Here is a 17,578-nt window from a genome sequence, read left to right as displayed (position 1 = left end):
TGACAGCGGGGCGCCCCACCCGCCCTGGCAGCCCCAGGGCTGTATCCGGAGAGAGGGGGACAAGGGCGCAGACCGGAAGGAGAGAGGGGGGGAGGGGGGAGAAGAATGCCGGTGGTCAGGGAGATCAGAATTGGACCGAACCGCCCGTGCACGCGTCCCAAGCCGCTGTGCACGGCCTTCAAGGCGCGGGCCCGCCGGCCTCATCGCCTCCCGTCTTGCCCTCCGCGCCCTTGTGTCTCTGAGGACCAGCAGCCCCCCGGGGCACGGCAGCACCCCGCCCCCACAGAGGGTCTTAGGAGGTGTGTTTACCTTGATTTGTTTATTTTATTCCACACATGGGTGATTATAATTTCTGCAAAAGGTGTGTTTGCAAGAGGAGGTCCTGAGGGGACCTTCCGTCCCTTCTTCGTGCCTCCTACCCTGCCCTCACCCTGGGGGGGTCTGTCCCTAGAAGGCAGGCAGCCCGGGCTGTGAAGTCGTCGCTGGCTGTGTCCCCCACGAGGACCTCTTCCTTCTCCCGGTGCTTGGAGCTCCCTCTTCTCCCTCCTCCCAGCCACCAGGGGGGGGGGGGGTAGATTTCAGGAGATGCGGCGAACGTCCAAAGAGATTTTGTGATCTTCCTCCTCTCCCCTTTCACAGAAGGGACAAACTAGTCTTTCACCCTAGATCCCAGCCACCCAGGCTGAAGGACCTGGGACTCCGGCGGCTTCGGATGCCCCCTCCCACAAGCCTCCCAGTCCATTCAGGCTTCACCTCCAGCTGAAGTTGGGGCAAAACCCTAAAGTTGGGGGACAAGTGGGCAACTGACAGGGGCTGGAAGTGAGAGAAGCCACGGGGGTGTGACAGGCAGGGGTAGCGGGCACTGGGCAGAGTGGAGAGTGGATGCCTTACTCCAGCCTCTCCACACCCCAAAGCTGGCCCATCCTTGCTGCATTGTGCAAAGTCTCCCTCTTTTGAAATGCCAGCTGTTAACTCAGATCCGGATCCCGGTCCAAAGGAACCAGTACAGTCAGATAAAGCAAACACACCAGGGCCTGATTTACCCCAGGAGGTGTGAACCACCTCTCACTGGGCGGTCACCAGTTAGAAAGGTCAGGGGAGGGCTACCAAGATCACCCAGGAGCCAGCTGTGTGGCCAGAACCATTCCCTGTCCTTCCCCCACCCCACAACCTGGAAGAGACCTCAGGAGAGGGAGTGTTTCTCCAGGACTGCGGGCTGCTGTGGGGTCTCAGAGGGAGCCAGATATGATAAGGCTCGCTGAGATCGCCCCCTATCTGATAGGGGTGATTTTGAGACACGACAAAAGGATCCCAGAGGGGTCCTAGGTGTGATTGGAGTATCCAGACACGACAAAGTGACAGCAAGCTGGTCCTGCAGAATTGGGGGGGGTCATCTCAAAAATGACAAGGGGCTGGGGAATAGATAGGACAAGGAAGTCACAGATGGATGCGGACATCTGAGACATGATAAGGGGTTGGGGGAGGCAGACATAACTAGGAGAGCTCAGATTTGACGGAAGGGACCCAAGACTGTACAGGACTTGGGGTTGCTGGCAGCACCTCCCCCCATCCTGTTGAGATGACCTGTGGGCTCCCCCAGATGAGAGGGAGGAATTGCAGAGAGGTCCCGGGCCTGGTTGGGGTATCTCAGACATCACAAGGAGATCCCAGAGAAGCTCTCGGGGTTCTGGAAGCCCTGCCCCGCCACGCTTTAGACAGGCGCCGGGTAGCAGTCTGTGGGTGGGTCCCCTGGCCCACGACAGGGGGATCCGGGGGATCCTGGACATGCGAGGAGATCCCAGAGGGGCCCGGCCCAGACCCGCCTGGGGGTCCCAGAGAGCCCCAGACAGGGCTTAGGGATCATGGGGGCGCCCCTCCCCCACGTGGTGGGGCTCCCCGGGTCCTCTGACCGAGGGCGTGGGGGCGCGGCCGGCGCGGGCGCGGAGCCCCGCGCGCCCCGCCCTGGGTCAGGCCCGGCGGGCGGCGGGCAGCAGCGCGCTGTCGAACTGGTAGGTGAGCTTGCGCTTCACCTTGCGGATCTCGCCGGTCTTGGCGTAGTTGCGCAGCGCGCGCGCCAGCTTCTGGTAGGTCATGCGCTTGCGGTTGCCCTTCTGCTGGCCCCAGCGCCGCGCCAGGAGCTCCTTGTGCTTGGACGAGAACTGGAAGACCCCGGCGCCCGGCTCCACCCACCACACGCACTCGCGCATGTCCCCGCGCGTCAGCAGCCCCAGCAGGAACTGGTACAGGCGCAGCTTCTTGCGGGCCCCTGCGGGGGATGGGGCGCGTCAGCGGCCACCCCCCCCCAGCCCCGCGAGGAGCCAGGGCGCCGCGAGAGCCGAGCCGGGTGCAGTTGGATACACCCACCTGGCTCAGTCTGGCCCCGAAATCGGGGCAAATCCCCCCCAGCCCCTGCGGCGGTGGCCCCAGAAGCCCCAACCCTCTTCCCTGCTTTCTTTTCCAGGATGGGCGCCTGACCTGTGCTCTGCTCTGTGCCCCGCACAGCAGTTCATGCCCATGCGGGGGAGAATCTGAGTGGGGCCCCTCAGAGGCTTCTTACAGAGACTGACTGCTGGAGAGGACCCCAGAGGGGGTTCAGAGCACCTGGCCAGTTTCTCCAGCCCCGGGCCTTCCAGCCTCCGTCCCAGGAGGGCTGGCGTCGGGGAGAGGTCAGTGGGTCTGACTCTTGGGCTCCTCCAAGCAGCCAGGGCCCCCACGGAGCCTGGGGAGGGTGTCAAGAAACGCACTCTGCCGGTTGCCAGCTGTGTGACCGCGGGGTGCTGACTTCACCTCTGGACTGTGAAGGAGGCCAGCGTGCGTGTGTTGTATTTTTACAAACCTTGGTGAGGCTCCGTGTCAGGGGCTGCCTCGGGAGCTTCACAGCTGTGAGCTCATTCCATGGTCATCTTAACCCCACAAGGGGGGGATGGTGAAAATGACGCCCTTTTTAAAGAAGGGAAACCGAGGCCAGATAGGAAAAGTCACTGACAAGCCCCACTGCCCGGGGTTGAGCACAGGGGTACAGGTGGAAGCCGGGGGGAGTGGATACGGGGCTGGTGTGTGTTGCTGTGGGGTGGATGATGACAGTGCGCACCCTGTGCCCGGAAGCCCATCGTGTGTACACGGGTCTCCCTCGCCGTCTTAAAGTGGCACGGGCCTATTTGGTATGATTAGGGGGCGTCCCTTTTGGGGTGGGGGATTGTTCACAACTTTTTCCATAAACATGGAAGGCAGTAGCATTCCTGGACCTGGCAAAGTAATCCACCACATCATGCTTTCAGATAATGGGGGAAACCTGTGTCCTCTTACCTCCCCCATGCCCCAGGAGCCCCAGGAGGGCAGACATCACTGTGGTTCTCTTTGCACAGACAGGAAACCACAGCGCGCAGAGGCAGAGGCACTTGCCCCAGGTCGCACAGCCAGCAGGTGGCAGTCCTGAGAACTGCGGTTGGCCCTGGGTATGCAGTAGGTGCTTGGGAAGCGGTAGCTCCACTTGGGGTTCTCCCCAGCCCCACATACCTGCCTCAGATCCCCTCCCCTCGGGACCAGCCGTGAGGGCCTCATCTGACTCGCTGTCCGAGACCTCCAGGGCAGGACTGTCCAGCAGAAGATCCTCCTCCTCAGAGAGCACGGGGCTGGGGTACGGAGCATAGGTGGGGGGGCCCAGGGTCTGTGGAAGGTCAAGGTCACCTGTGATCCGGGCCCCTTTCTCTGCCCCCCCTGCTGCCGCCTCCTGCCCTGTTTGCAGCCTGCGCTCTGGACTAGGCTCTGGTCTCCTGACAGGACCAGGACTGGGGCCCCGCCCCTCACCTGGCTGGCGAAGTCTTCAGTGGGGTACGCTGGGAAGCCGGGCCCTGGGGCCTCTAGGCTGGGGATGGGGTCAAGACTCCCCGCAGCACTGTAGGTGGAGGGTCCGTAACAGAGCTGGATGCCCTGGGGGTGGCCGAAGGGAACGGCGGCGGACGGGTCGAAGGCTTCATAGGAGGCGGCGGGCACGGGCGGGGCGTCGGTCCAGCCCCACAGGGAGTCTGGGGAGGGGCACTGAGTCAGGAGCCCAGGCGGGCTGGCCGCCCCTTCCCCCTGCAGCCTGCAGCCTGGGCACAGAGGGCCATTGTGGGGCGTGCAAATCTCTGACCCCAGGATTTGCATGGGAAAGCGGGGTGTGGGGAAGGGGGAGGGGAGGAGGCCTGTGCTCCCCCATCCTGCTGTGCGAGGGACAGCCTGCTCTGGGCCTCGGCTCCCCCAGCTGTGAAATGGGCCCAAGTGGGGGGGCGGGGCAGGATCACTCACCGGGAGCCCCCTCGGAGTCGGGGTAGCCGGGGTGCTTGCAGCTGTCCAGATCATAGAAGACTCCATCTGGGTACTGGTGGGAGGGGTTGGGGGGAGAGGTCATCTGGCTGCAGGGGCCTCTGAGAGGGCGCGGGGAGAGCAGTGAGGGAGAGAAAGAGGTGGATGCAGGAGCTAAAAGACACAGACGGTGAGAGAAAGACAGAGAGGGCACGACGGGGGCAGAGAGAGAGACAGGGACTGGCAAACACGACGCGGGTGGGCGCGGGTGGGTGTGCACGGGGACAGAGCTGGGGCGGGGAGGGGGCTGCTGCAGCGAGCGCCCAGACTGCAGGGGACCCCAGCACCGTGGGGCACACCCTCGCGGGTCACAGCGCCCCATGGAGAACCCCAGCCTGGCCTGCCCTGGGCGCGGGGTGAGAGGGCTGGGAGCATCCTGAGAGGCAGTCTCGGGGCGTCTTTATCGGCCTCCATCTTGCTTCCATTGGCCCCCAGAGGGTGCCCAGGCCAGAGGCTCCTCCCCTGCAGCCTCTCTCCCCCTCTCCCTTGGCCAAACCCCCAAATAGCCTTATTCCAGAACAGTCAGAGTTGCCCTGTGAGGAGCCCCAGGCAGGAAGGCAACCAGCGCCCGCGGGAAGGAGACTTGGGGGGCCTGGGGGACGAAAATGTATACATGGAGGCAAAAGCGCCTCGCCAGCCGCGGGCAGGTGTGGCTGGGAAGGGGCAGGAGGCAGCTTCCAGAGGGCGTGGGGATGCCCGTTGTCTGGGACCGGGGTGCCTGGCTCAGGCGGGCGCACCCGGTGGTCGGAGTCCCACTGCTGCCTTGTGAGCAAGCACAGCACAACAGAACAGCAGGAGGGGCCCCATTTGGAGGGGCGCGTGGGGGGGCATCCGTGGGGGTGTCCTTCAAGCACCTGAGTGACGCTGGGGGTGTCCAGCCTGGGGCATACGCATTCCGTGTCTGAGATCTGCAGCTAATATTTCGCAAACATGAAGCAGAAATGGGGTGTGGGACCCACAGCTTGACTGCATGTGGGACGGATGCAGGAGGGACAAGTCAGCAGAACCCCCCAGCCCTCTCAGTGCAGGAAGTGAACGCAGAGCCTGAGGGAGGGAACCAGCTAATGAGAGAAGAAACCCGGGCGATGGAGCGGGGATGAGGTCGGGGGAGGGGCGCGTTGGAGAAAGTGACAGGGCAGAGAGGGAGAAACTGAGGCAGGGAGGCCCCAGGGGTCCCTGTACCCGTTTCTGGCCCCTAGGACCCCGACTTACCAGGCAGCTGAAGTGCGGCCCGTCCAGCCTGCAGGGGGAGAGGCACAGGGGCATGTCAGGTGCCGCCGCCACCTGAGCGAGTGGTTGGGGGCCGCTGGGGGCGCCCGGGGGAGGCGGCTGCAGCTGTGACCACCGCAGCTGTGTGTCCGTGTGTGAGACCAGCCCCACCGCACTCCCCCACTGGGACAGGAAGTGAGGGGTCGGGGCCAGGCAAATGTCCCCCCTCCCCCGGGATTTGCATAGACCAGGGCTTGGGGGGCAGGGAAAGTGAGGGAGAGAAAGTCCCCAGGGAGGAGGTGTGGGCGCAGCGGGGCGGGCAGTGGGGGCAGGGAGGGCCTCCATTAGCCTGTGGGTGCAGCGGGTCCCCTAGGAAGGCCAGAGGCGAGCAGGGGGTACAGGAGTCCTCGCTGAGTCCCGGGATAGAGACGGATGGGGTGGGGAAGAGACAGGACGGGGGAAGGGGGGCAGAGGGGGACAGACACAGACTCGGGGCAGCAGCGAGAGGCAGACGACAGTGACCTAGAAGCCAAAAAAGAGGTGGCAGGAGTGGGGAGCCGCGGGGTGAGCGGGCTGAGTGTAAGATGCAGCGAAACTGGCGGGTGGAGAGCCAGCTGTCGGGGCACGCCCAGGGGGCCCAGCGAGCGCCTGCCGGGGAGCCCAGGATGGGATGGAGGGCGGAATGCCAGGTGGGAAGAGCAGGGTTCCTGGAGGAAGCAGGTAGCCGCCCCTCCCGCCTGCCTGCCAGGGCCTCCTGGGTGGGCCGCGGGCGCCCCCCAGCCTGTGGGGGCGGTGGGCAGAGGAGCTGTGGGGGGGTGGGGGTCCCCAGGCCACTGAGGGGCCCCACTTACTGTGCAGCCTCCAGGGCGAGCATGGTGGTGCCGACGGCTAGGCTGGGCTGGCCACAGCTGCAGCCACCAGCCCTATTTATACCTTGGCCCGGCCCCCTGGTGGGGGGGGCAGGGGTGCAGGCAGCGGACTGGGCCCTCCTCAAAAATCCCCTCGGGGAGGGGGTCAGGGCAGGGGGCTGGATTGCACAACCCCTTGGTCACGTGGCAGGGAGGGCGGGTCCAGGGGCCAAATGGATTTGGGGATCCCCATGGTCAGGGGTGGGGGGTCTCACTGAGGGATGGACATGGGAGAGGAGCTGGATTTGGGGGGCACTCTGAAAGAGTAAAGGAGGGCTGAAGGAGTCCCGTGGTTAGTGAAGGGGGGTAAGTGGGATGTGGGGGCCCATACCCAGGGAGGAGCGGGTGCTGGAGCTGGAGGGCGGACTTGACACAAGGGTCCCCAGGGCTCTCGTGGACTGGGGGGGGGGCCCTGAAGAAAACCAGGCCTGAGGGGGGTGAGGACCCCAGGTGGAAACATCGTGGGTGTGACTAGGAGGGGGCCCCCCTTGGGGTGCCAGGGAGGGGCTGCCCCAGGCCTGGAGGAAACAGGTGGGCACCCGGGAGGTGGGGCAGCCCCGGTAAGGCAGGGAGGCAGGAGCCGGCCTGAGGCGCCCCCCGGAGGGCCCGGGAGACTGAGGCGGGCCGGCCTCTGTGTAGACAGACCAGGGAGCCCGGCCCTGCAGGGAGGGTGCCGAGGTCAGGTGTGTGGAGGTGACCCCACGGCCCACAACTGGGCAGCAGCCTTGTCCCCCCAGAGACCACAAAACGCCAGGTAGCAAAAGGTCTGAACTTTATTCATAGCCATCCCTGCCTGCCCTCGGGGCCGCTGCTCTGGGGGGGCTGGGGTCACCAGGCCTCGGGGCCAGGGGGACCGAAGCGGCGCAGCAGCTTCTCCTGGTCCTCCAGGTCCTTGCGCACCTTCTTGCGCATGTAGAAGATGGGGCAGTCGCGGCTGCGGGGGGGCAGGTGGGGGTCAGGGCCGTCCCCACGTCCCCTGCCCGCCCATGATGGGGTGGGGGCCGTTCCCAGGACTTTGGCCCCTGCCCGCCGCCCACCCACCCCTCCCAAGGCGGGCTGTTTGCTCAGCGGGCACGGGGGAGCCGATAACAGCGGGTGCTGCCGCGGCGCAGGGCCGTATATCACCTGTCACCCGGCGTGGGAACCCGCCCCGCCCACCTGTTCCCTGGGGAAAGCCCGGCACGCCCTGGGGGAGGGGGCCAGGACTGCGGGCATATGTGTGTGTGCGGACAACGGGTGCCCCCCAATTCATTCAGCAGCCCACAGAGGACGTGGGGTGGCCCGGAGCTAGGCTTTGGCCTCGGGCCAGGGGCCGGAGGGCAGGCGGGGCGGGAGGAGAGGCACCTGGTGCAGATGACGTCCTCGTGCAGGCTGCCCTGGCAGCGCTGGCACTGGGTCCAGAGGCGCGAGAAGCGCTCCTCCAGGGCATTCAAGTGTGACACCTGGGACAGCGGGACCGGGCTGAGCACCTGGCCCAGCCCTGACCCTCCTTCCCCCCAACCCCCCGGCCCCGGGGCCTCACCTCCTTCTGGTACAGCTCCGACTCCCGGGGCTGGCAGAACTTGCACACGGCTCCTGGGGGTCAGCACGGGGAGCTGGGGCCGAGCCAGGCCACCCCACCCCTGCCCCTTCCCCGCCCGCTGCCCAGCCCGCCTTCTGAAAGTCCCTGCGGGCCGGAGAACAAGGGAGCAAGTGTGCGGGGAAAACTCCCCGGGGAACCCCCGGGGCGGGGGGCCCGGGACCCTCGGTGGGGCTGCCTCGGGGCAGGAGCCCCACTCGGGGGTGGCTGGCGGGGTGGCGGGGCCCAGGCTCACCCTGGTGGCTGAGGACGGTGCGGCAGCCGATGCAGCAGCTGCGGCGCTTGGCAAAAGCCAGCAGGCCGCCCACCTTGCCAGTGAGCACCGTCTTGCAGCGTGTGTGGTCCCCGCCTGCGGGCCGGGAGTGGGGGGGGTCAGTGCCATCCTGTCCAGGGGCACTCCTATCCTGGGGGCCCCGCCCGAGCACCTCTATGTACCTCATGCCTGGACAGTGCCCCCTGTGCCCTTCCACCGCACCGGTGTACCCCATGACTAGGCAGCGCCCCCTGTGACCCTCCCCCAGCGCCCGGCCCAGGAGCCCTCCCCAGCACCCCCGTACGTAGCAGCACGGCTTCCGCGCGGCCCTCGCCCAGGATGGGCTCAAAGATGCGCAGCAGCGGCTTGGCCAGCTGCTGCTCCAGGTAGTACTGCGTGTCGATGGGCAGGCTGTGCTCCAGCACGAACAGGGGGTCCTGCGGCAGAGGGGTGGGGTGTGGCCAACACCCGCAGCCAAGGGGCTCAGCCCCACATGGGGGGCAGGGCCCTGCAGGGTTTGGCCTGGGCCACGGGTCTAGCATAGAATCAGAGGGCGGGGCATGGGGTCTGTGACCCACTGGGGTCCACAGTTGGGGGCTGTGGGGTTGCCAAGGAAGGGTCAGAGTTCACGACGGGCCGTGAGGTCAGCAGGATGGCGGGAGGAGAGCAAGCAAGGGCCGGGGCTGTGGGAGAGACGGGGCTCAGCTCACTGGCTGCCTGGGCAGCAGCGGGGGTGTGACTTCAGGGGAACCTGGGGCCCAGGAGACGGCGGCGGGGGACAGGCGAGCGGGCTGCACGGGGAGGCCCGGCCTCTGCAGGGGCAGGGAGGAGTCCCAGTAACGGGCCCTCCAGAGGGCGCTGGGAGGCCTGGGAGCGAGACGACTCCCAGGGGTGTGTTGGGGGCGGTTCTCGCCCCCCTGGGGCCCCGGAGGGAAACACCCTCCCCACCCGGCCTGGAAAGCAGAAGTGAGAGTCGGGGAGAGCTGGGCGGGCGCGGGCAGCCAGGTGGGCCTGACCTCGGACTTCATGTAGGCGGCCACGCCCTTGGCGGCACTGATGATCACGTAGGGGACGCGGTCACCCAGGCTGGGGGCGCTCCCGGGGTCCCGCTTCCTCATCCTGCGGGGAGACGGGGGGCGGCGGGGTGAGGCAGGTGGGGCGGCGGGGGCGGGGCACAGGAAGTGGCGGCCCAGCTGGCAGGAGCGGCTATTTCTGGACAGCCCCCCTCCCGCCCGCACCGGCCACCTCTCGGCCAGCTCCACGTGGGCCTGCTTGCCGGCGTAGTCGGCGGCCGCGCGGGTCAGCTCCTTGGTGATGACCAGCTGCGAGATGTCGATGCGGTTGCACAGCAGGTCCGAGATGACTTCCTGCGCATGCGCCACGGCGCCATCCGGGTCTCTGCGGGGGCCGCAGGGTGGGCGTCACCCCGGGGCGCCGGGGCCAGGCTGACTTGCCCACCGGCCTCTGAGGCTGGGGGGCGACCAGGTGGGGGCTGGGGCAGGAGGCCGGGGATGGGGAGGGGCCTGCCCAGCCTCAGGCTGTGGCAGAGGCGGGGCCTGGGCCCACAGCTGCCCAACCCCACTCGGCAGCGCTCCGCTGCGGGAGGAAGAGCTGGTCGGACACCTGCGTCTCCAAGGGCGGGGGCGCTGGGCCTGAGCCCCCGGCCTGACTGGGGAACTGGACTCCTGGCTCTGAGGAAGGAGGTTGGGGGCCTGGACTGTCTGGGGAGGAGGGTCCAGCTCACCTGTCAATTAGCAGGCGGCGCAAGGAGGCAGTGACCAGATTGGCCACTAGGGGGCAGTTGTCCCTGCGCACGGCCTCCAGGCCCTTGCAGTCCATGCGGTCGTGGGTGTCCGGCCGGGAGGAGAAGAGCAGGCCGGCATAGCGCTTCTTGCTGATGAGCAGGTAAGGGAAGTAGACCTGGGCGGGGGACCCAAGGCAGAGAACCCTGTGACTGTGGGGGCTGGTCCCCAATCTCGAGACCACTCCCAGAAATTGAGGACACCGGGTTGGCCCCCATGACACAGAATCCCAACGCTTGAGGAGAGGACCCCTGAGACCCTAAGGCCCAAGCCTGGCGACGCCTGAGGCGTTCCTGTACCCCCTGAGAGGAGACAGGCCCTGCGTGAGCCCTGTGGCAGGATGTCTTGAAAATGGGAGGCCCAAGCCTGAGAACTGGCATACCCCCCCTGCCCCTGCCTGCCCCAAGCTTGAGCTTGGGATAAAATATGGTACGGGAGGCCCGGATGATGGCACCCAATCCAGGACACTGTCCTGTCAAGGCCCCTAGGAAACCCCAGGCCAGCAGCGCTCAGAGGCTGACAGGGTTTTCAAGGAACAGAGCCCCGGGCTCCAAAGCCGGGTCCCCAGACTCAGGAGGATTCGGGCAGCAAAACCCCTTGAAACGGGGGCTTATGAGCCTGACGAGAACTGGGAGACAGTTCAGGGTACCCCAAAATGGAGAGACCCTGGGCAACACCGGGGTACCCCAGATGTGGGAACCCCACCTAGGTGCATCCTTAAACTCTGCGGACACCGGCGGAGCAGAGGCCACAGCCACCCGCTGCAGGCCCAGGCATGAGCAAGGCCTCACTCACCTTCTCGAACTCCAGCCGGATGGGGGCGGGGAAGTGGCCTGACACCCAGTCCGCGGCCTCCCGCCCCAGGGCCATGGCCTCGGCCACAGAGGTGACTCCAAATCGGCACATGACAGAGTCGGTGTCTCCATACACCACCTGGGAGGTGCGTGTGTGAGCGGGAAGCTGGGGGCTCCCCACCAGTACCCCCCATCCAGCGGTGGCGGCAGCCCCCAGACCTTGGCGTCCGAGCTGTAGCCTTTCTCTATGGTGTACTTGGCCTCCACCAGCTGCTTTGTCTGCTCGATCATCTGGCGTCCGAAGCCAGTCACGCTCTGTGGGGAGACTCCACAGTGGGCTGGCCGCACCCCCGGGGCTGCGTCCCCAGCCTGCCGGAGGGGCGGAGGCTGCCCCTCAGGGATGGGGGGTGGGGGCAGCGTGCCCCTGGCTTGGTTGTTCGGAAGGGTCAGAAATCTGACTTTCAGTGTCATGGCTGATTTATTTGGGTCTAACCTGACTCCTCTGCTCCCCGCCTTCTATGCTGCCATCTTGCTCCCCTACTTCCAGAAGGCCTCAGTCATCCCACCCCGTCCCCTTAAGCTTGAGAGAAACAGCAGAGAAGAGAGGAACAGAATGGAGAGGCAGAGGGGGTGGTGGAGACAGGCTGAGACCAGGCTGGGGCAGCCCAACCGCCCCCCAACCCCTACTCTCTGCCTAGGGGCTGAGCCTGATACCCAGACACTGTTTTCTGCCCAGGCAGCTGGCGGGGCCCGGACCCAGAAGGCCGGGAAGGGGCCTGCCCGGCAACAAGCATCCTGTGCCTGACGAGTGTCTTCGCACCAGTGCCTGGACCCCAGGACCTGCATCGACCGTGACTCATGGCGGCCCTGAGCCTGAGCAGCCAAGGTCAGTCTGTGACTTGGGATCTCCGCCTCATGAAGGACCCTTCCCCAAACCCCAGCACCCCAGCTGGGTGAGCCTCCCTAGCGATGTTGCTGCTGGGAGAGGAAAGCCCCGTCTGCGCCTCCACAGGGAGGGACGAGGGGACACCCAGGCCTGGCCCCCCAACTGACCTAAGTCTCTGTCCTTCCCCTGTAATAAATCCCAACCGTGTGTGTGATGCCGTGAGTTCTGAGTCCTTCTAGTGCATCACTGGGTCTCAGGGTGGTCTTGGGGGACCCGCTCAAGCTGCAGGAGGTTATGAGGGTGTATCCCTCACTGCCATGAGGCATCCCCACCAGGGCCATTCTTCCCAGCCTTCTGCCCTGAGAGCCAGGCCCTCGTGGGAGGGAGCCCGCCATGGCTGGAGGGAGCCAAATCCCAGAGGAAGGGGATGGCTGGGGAGATTTTGCAAGGTCCCCTCAGCTCACGGGCAGAGGACTGAGTCCAGGCCTTGGCCCTGCCAGAGGTGGCCGGTCTGCCCCCAGCTGCCTGCCACGGAGGCCGAGCACCCACCTGTGAGATCTCCAGGCACGGCAGCTTGCCCACCTGGGCACCGGTGAAGCCGTATACCGAGTTGGCGCTCACTTTTAGTGCCAGCTGCCGCCCGTCCAGGACCTGCCGCCGCAGGGGGTCTGTCTCCTTGGCCAGCTCAGCTTTGGCCCTGGAATGTGGGGGGACAGAGGTCACTCGGGTGCCATCCTAGGTCTCAGGGGGAGACTAGATGCCTGGGCACTGGTCAGGGTCTCTCTGGAAAAGGCTCTGTCCCGTCGTGCATGCTGCACACTGCACAAAGGGGTGGCAGCAGAGGGGTGGGAGCTGCCTGAGGGGGCGCCCTGTTCTGAGTCACACAGGGGTTGGCCTGAGGTGACTAAAGGATGGGAAGGCGCCTTCGCCGGCCTGAGCTCTGAGGGGCTGAGGACCCGCCTCTTCCGGGCGCTGAGCAGGTTCTCTAGGATCTGGGGCAGCAGCCCCTTCCGCACCGACGCCTTCACGAACTTGTCCCCCGTGGGCGTCTTGATGAACTGATCCTCCGTCAGGCTGGGGAAGGGGAGCAGAGGGTGACACGGGGCCGGGCCTCCAGCGCCCCCACCTCTCCCGTCTCCCCCATCACGACTGGGTCCCCAGCCCTAGCCCACCGAGGCCAGCCCCTGGGTGGTGCTGGAGGAAACCGCCGTACCCCAGCTTCTGGGCGGCCCCAGGCCGCAGGAGCGTGGTGTAGCACAGGTTGTGGGCCATCATGATGGACGGGTACAGCGAGGAGAAGTCCAGTGTGGCGATGGGGACGTCGTAGTATCTGCAGGGCAGGGGGGAGGGTCAGGGTGTGTGTGGAGGGCCCGACGAACCCCCCAGGCTCCGGGCCTCACCCTTTCAAGGGCTCGATGACGGTGGCTCCGGTGTAGTCCTCGCTGCCCTCCGTCTTCACCACAGGCATCAGCAGCCCCTCGCGCATGGCCTGGGGGCGGATGGGGGGGGGTGGGCGGAAGAGGGCGGTCAGGGAAGCGGCGCTCTACAGGGTCTTGCGTGCATGGGGCAGGGGGACCAGTGGCCACTGACCTGCCGCAGCAGCTGGGACACGACCTTGACCTGCTGGCCGCGGCTGAGCAGGTAGCCCAGGGGCACGCCAGTGACGCGCGCCATCTCCACGGCGTTCACCAGCACCATGAGGCGCTCGAGCAGCCGCAGCGGCAGGAAGGCGTCCTTGAGGCAGTACACGGCCAGGCGGCGGCGCGTCTGCTCGTTGCCGTTCTGGGGATGGCAGGGGTGTCAGGGCGGGGCGGCAGCCCAGGTCGGAGGCAGAGGGGTGAGGGCGGCTCCCGAGGCCCGCGGGGCCCGGTGGTCAGGGCGTGGGGGCGGGACGGGCGGGTGGCGGCACCTGCAGGTCGGTGATGATGCTGTGCTGCACGTCCTCCTTCTGCTCGCCCAGGAAGTGGAAGCTCACGGCGTTGAGCGTGTAGGAGCGCAGCTTGTGCTCGCGCAGCAGCACCTGGGGCACAGGGCGGGGGGTGGTGGGCGCAGGCCGGAGGCGGGGTTGGCGCGGTGGGCAGAGCCGGCCCGGTGGGCCCCTACCTGCAGCATGTCCATCTGCACGCGGCCCACCATGCTGACCACCTTGCTGTCCCGCCGGCCCGTCTGCTTGGACTGGAAGGACGAGTCCCGGATGTTGGAGCGGAGGCCGGACACGCGGCCCAGGAAGGGAAACTTGTCCACCTGAGGGTGCAGTGTGAGACCGTGCAGAGACCTGTAGGAGGGGGGTGGGGGACCCACAGCAGGGGAGGCCAGACTCCCCCAGGACGCCCCTCCTAGGCCCTGGGGGCAGCAGATCTGGGTGCAGGAAGACTCTGTGGGGCTGGTGGGTAGGCTGACTGAGGGGAGATGGGGGCGCTCAGGGTGCCCAGTGTCTGCTGGGCTGCACCGAGCTGGGGAGTAGTGGGCTTGGGGGTGATGCTGAGCTCAGCGAGGAGGGACCAGCCACACCGACGCTGAGCTCAGCCGGCACGGAAGGCATAAGGAAGCGGACAGCTCGACAAGCCCAGGGACAGCGAGGCTTCACAAGGCGCCCAACCTCAGCACCTGGTGGCAGGCTCCCAGCCTCCAGAGTCACAGGGGCCCCACAGCTCCTGTGCCCCCCACTCCTTGGGCCAGCGCCGAGCTTGGGGTTCTGCCTTATGCTTCAGGAAAGTCTCCTTTGCCCTCGTTCTTGCTGCCCCACCTTAAAGCCTAGAAGACCAGTCTCAGCACCCCCACATGCTCCCTTCCACCCCTCGGGATTCACAAGACCCCACCACCACTGCCCTCCACGGCCCCTGCAGAAGGCCCAGCAGCCTCCTGGACTGGGAGCGGGGCAGGGACGGTTTTGGGGGTGGTCTCTGGAGCTGCTGGCACTGAGTAAGATGGGCCACCCCAGGAGACAGAGCTGCAGGGGGAGAGGGGAGGAGAGGCAGGGTAGCCGTCTGCACCCCGGGCCCAAGCACCCCCCTGCGCTCCCACCTTGAGGGTCTGGGCCCGGGAGATGAGGTAGGGCAGGTCGAAGTTCTGGATGTTGTAGCCAGTGATCACGTCGGGGTCCATGGCGCGGATGAAGGTGGACCAGGCCTGGTCGGGAGGGCACTCGGTCACCCTGTGCTCTCCCTGGTCACTCCCCAGCCTCAGCTCCCCATGGCTGCTGCCAGAACATTCCACGAGAGCGGCCCTAGAGCCCTCCCACCGGTGGGGAAAGCGGGGTGCATGCAGGCACATGGAGGTTGGGGTGGGGTACTGAGGACAAGGGGGGTCTGGAAGGGTCACCTGGAGCAGCTCCTCCTCCCGCTCGTAGCTCTGCACCTGGGCACCCAGGATGGGGGCACAAGGCTGTAGGGTGAGCGCCAGGCGCAGGAAGGGCTCCGGCTCACCCCAGCGCAGTCCCAGAGAGCAGATCTGGATCACGGGGTCCTTCTCGGGCTCGGGGAAGATGCCTGCGCAAGGGAGGCAGCGTCACAGGGGACCTCACTCCTGCTCATCCCTCCAGGTGGCTGCACCCCCCAAATCCCCCAGGCCTGCAGACCCCGGCAACACTCCCCCATCCTGCTCCACTCCCCCATCCTCACAGGCAAGGCAGGGTCATCCTGCCCCAGGACCTTTGCTCTTGCTGCCAGGTTCTCCCCACTCCGCACCCCTTGACCTGCAGGAACACCCGGGGGCTTGGGATCTCAGCTCCCCGGGGGACAGACCTTTGCGGCCAGCGCACTCAATGTCGAAGCTGAGCACCCGCAGGGGTGCGATTCGCTGCCACGGCCCTTCCGGTGGGTGACTGATCACATCTGACCACCACACGTCCACTTCCAGCTGACACAGTGTGGCCTGCGGGCACCCGGCACATTGGGCGGCTGCAGCGGGGTCCCGGCTCCCCGCCACCCCACCCCGGGCCCTCGCCGGCACCTTCTCAGTCTGCCTCAGGAAGTACTTCCCCGCAGGGAGCTCCAGCCAGTTGCAGCCGACGATGTCCGTGTCCACCATGAACCTGGAGGGGGTGAGGGTCAGCGGGCCCACGGGGGAGGGGAGATTGGGGGCTGGAGAAGTGAGGGGGGGGCAGGCAGTACCGGATCTCAAAGTCGATGTTTGCCTCATAGGGCGCGAAGCTGGGGGTGCCCAGGCCGGCCACGCGGATGCCCTGCTCCAGCAGGCGGCGGGCGGGGGCCACCAGGCGGGGCAGCGCCAGCGTGATGCGCAGGAACGGGGAGGGGCCGTGCCCGTGGTACCCGAACATGCCTGCAGGCCGAGGAGGCGGGCGGAGGAGGCTGGCCCCACCCTGCTCACGCAGAGGCCCCCCGCCCCCGCCCGGCCCAGCCCGGGGTCCCACTCACTCTCCCGGGAGCAGAGCAAAACGCCCAGCACCGCGGGCCCCGAGAGCTCCTTCCCGCCGCGCTGGTCCCGGCTGATGGCCGCGTTCAGCTCGCGCTGCAAGTCGGCCAGGTGCTCAGGCCTGAAACCTGAGTATGGGAGGGCTGGTCAGAGCTGCGGGTTGGGGGGCCTCCAGGTGGCCAGGGCAAGGAAGGGCATTGGGGCCACTCACCAGGCGGGGCCAGGGTGTAGAAGTAGGGCGCGAAGCCGTGGATGTGACAGCAAACGGAGACGCCATCGTCCGTGACCCCGAAGGCTCGGAGCACAGGCACGGAGTTGCAGGGCGATGGGGGCGCCCCAGGCAGGGGCCGAGCTGTACCTGGGGAGGCCTGGGGTCAAACAGGGTTGCCTCCCAGGTTTATCCCCCCAGGCCTGTCTTGCACTGGGGCACAGCCCTGCAGCTCCTGTGGCATACTCCTCGGTGCACTGACCCCTCACTGCTGCCCTCTTTATCCTGCCTCTGCTTCGTGAAGGGGAGCCCCTGAGAAGCCAGTGCAGACAGGTTGTTCCTGACTGACCAGATGGACGGATGGACAGGAATGGGTGTCAGAACACACCTCTCTCCGCTCTGCAAGAAGCCAGCTCTTCCTGCCTCTGGCTCTTAATTGGAAAATGTTCCCCTCCTCCAGGAAGTCCTCTTAGATGCCTGCCTTGCCCTAGCCAGACTCCTTGCCACCCCCAACCCCATCCCTCCCTCTCATAGCCCTGGTCATCTGGGTGGGAACTGCTTACGTCCATCCCATCCCCACAGAGCCAGAGGGGTTGTCCTGTCTCAGCCTTTGACCCCCAAACTCACCCACATAATGGTCGATCTCCAACTGCTGGAAGATGAGGGGTTCTGTCAGGGGGTCCAGGGCGGGTGGGGAAGGTCGAAGCCAGCGGGGATCGATGGCTGTTGGGGAGAACAGCCCTGTGGGGAGAAGGGAAGTGGGGCTACATGGAGTCATGGCTCCTCCTGCAGACACAGGTGACATCTGGTTTGCAGGAAAGGCAGGCAGAGGTGGTGGCCTGGCTCATGGAGGAAGCTGAGGAGAAATCGGGGGTCAAGGTCAAATAGAAGCTGCAGGCCACAGACATCAGATATCTGCACGGGTTCAAGGTCAGCCCTTGGAGCTCAAACTGGGGGTGACAGGTTAGCTCTAGGCATGACGAGAGGGGTGCAGGGGTTCTGGCTCTGGGGCTCACCGTCTGCAGCCCCCTCCAGGGCAGGCTGCAGCTCCTCCTCCTCCTGTTCCTGCAGCCTGTGCTCCGCCTCCATCTCCTCCATCAAGGCCAGCTCCGCCTCGAACTGCGATGGCGGCGGACCGTCATCATCATCCCAGAGGCTCCCACGGGCCCGCTTGGGGGGTACCCCGGGCCCAGGGCCTGGCCGCCGCTTGCCGTCCATCCT

General features: G+C 66.4%; 2 protein-coding genes across 3 annotated transcripts; both read right to left on the bottom strand.

Annotated features, from left to right (window-relative positions):
• Window positions 1-1,967: 1,967 nt before the first annotated feature.
• SPIB (Spi-B transcription factor) lies at window positions 1,968-5,610 on the bottom strand (the record flags this gene model as incomplete). 2 transcript variants are annotated; one of them, XM_084257834.1, is made up of 5 exons in its annotated part: window positions 1,968-2,266; window positions 3,517-3,667; window positions 3,808-4,025; window positions 4,288-4,360; window positions 5,557-5,610. In XM_084257834.1, 5 exons carry the CDS (start codon window positions 5,608-5,610, stop codon window positions 1,968-1,970), a joined length of 795 nt encoding a protein of 264 aa, XP_084113960.1. The 2 variants fall into 2 exon arrangements, with proteins under 2 accessions (XP_084113960.1, XP_084113961.1); XM_084257835.1 differs by lacking the exons at window positions 3,808-4,025; window positions 5,557-5,610 and having other exon boundaries at window positions 4,288-4,353.
• Window positions 5,611-7,283: 1,673 nt separating this feature from the next.
• POLD1 (DNA polymerase delta 1, catalytic subunit) lies at window positions 7,284-17,578 on the bottom strand. Its single transcript, XM_084257726.1, has 26 exons — window positions 17,374-17,578; window positions 16,985-17,098; window positions 16,361-16,507; window positions 16,152-16,277; window positions 15,888-16,056; window positions 15,727-15,808; window positions 15,519-15,648; window positions 15,097-15,263; window positions 14,800-14,904; window positions 13,879-14,019; window positions 13,685-13,795; window positions 13,366-13,557; window positions 13,176-13,264; window positions 12,989-13,105; window positions 12,736-12,849; window positions 12,325-12,472; window positions 11,109-11,204; window positions 10,891-11,028; window positions 10,038-10,213; window positions 9,539-9,691; window positions 9,310-9,412; window positions 8,598-8,730; window positions 8,276-8,389; window positions 7,984-8,036; window positions 7,806-7,903; window positions 7,284-7,395 (listed from the first exon to the last, which is right to left on the bottom strand). The coding sequence occupies exons 1-26, from the start codon at window positions 17,573-17,575 to the stop codon at window positions 7,290-7,292; spliced, it is 3,324 nt and encodes a 1,107-aa protein (XP_084113852.1). The 5' UTR covers window positions 17,576-17,578; the 3' UTR covers window positions 7,284-7,289.

The sequence above is a fragment of the Talpa europaea genome (assembly GCF_964194135.1).
Source record: "Talpa europaea genome assembly, chromosome: 16".
Lineage (NCBI taxonomy): Eukaryota > Metazoa > Chordata > Mammalia > Eulipotyphla > Talpidae > Talpa > Talpa europaea.
This window is presented reverse-complemented; position numbering and strand designations above follow the sequence as displayed.

Bases quoted from the DNA above. Each gene is read 5' to 3' on its own strand.
- POLD1 (XM_084257726.1), bottom strand. From the start codon at position 17,575: ATGGACGGCAAGCGGCGGCCAGGCCCTGGGCCCGGGGTACCCCCCAAG. The intron at 16,057-16,151 runs GTGAGTGGGACC...CTCGGCCTGCAG, and splicing joins TTTGCTCTGCTCCCGGGAGA to GCATGTTCGGGTACCACGGG. The intron at 7,904-7,983 runs GTGAGGCCCCGG...CCGCTGTCCCAG, and splicing joins CGGAGCTGTACCAGAAGGAG to GTGTCACACTTGAATGCCCT.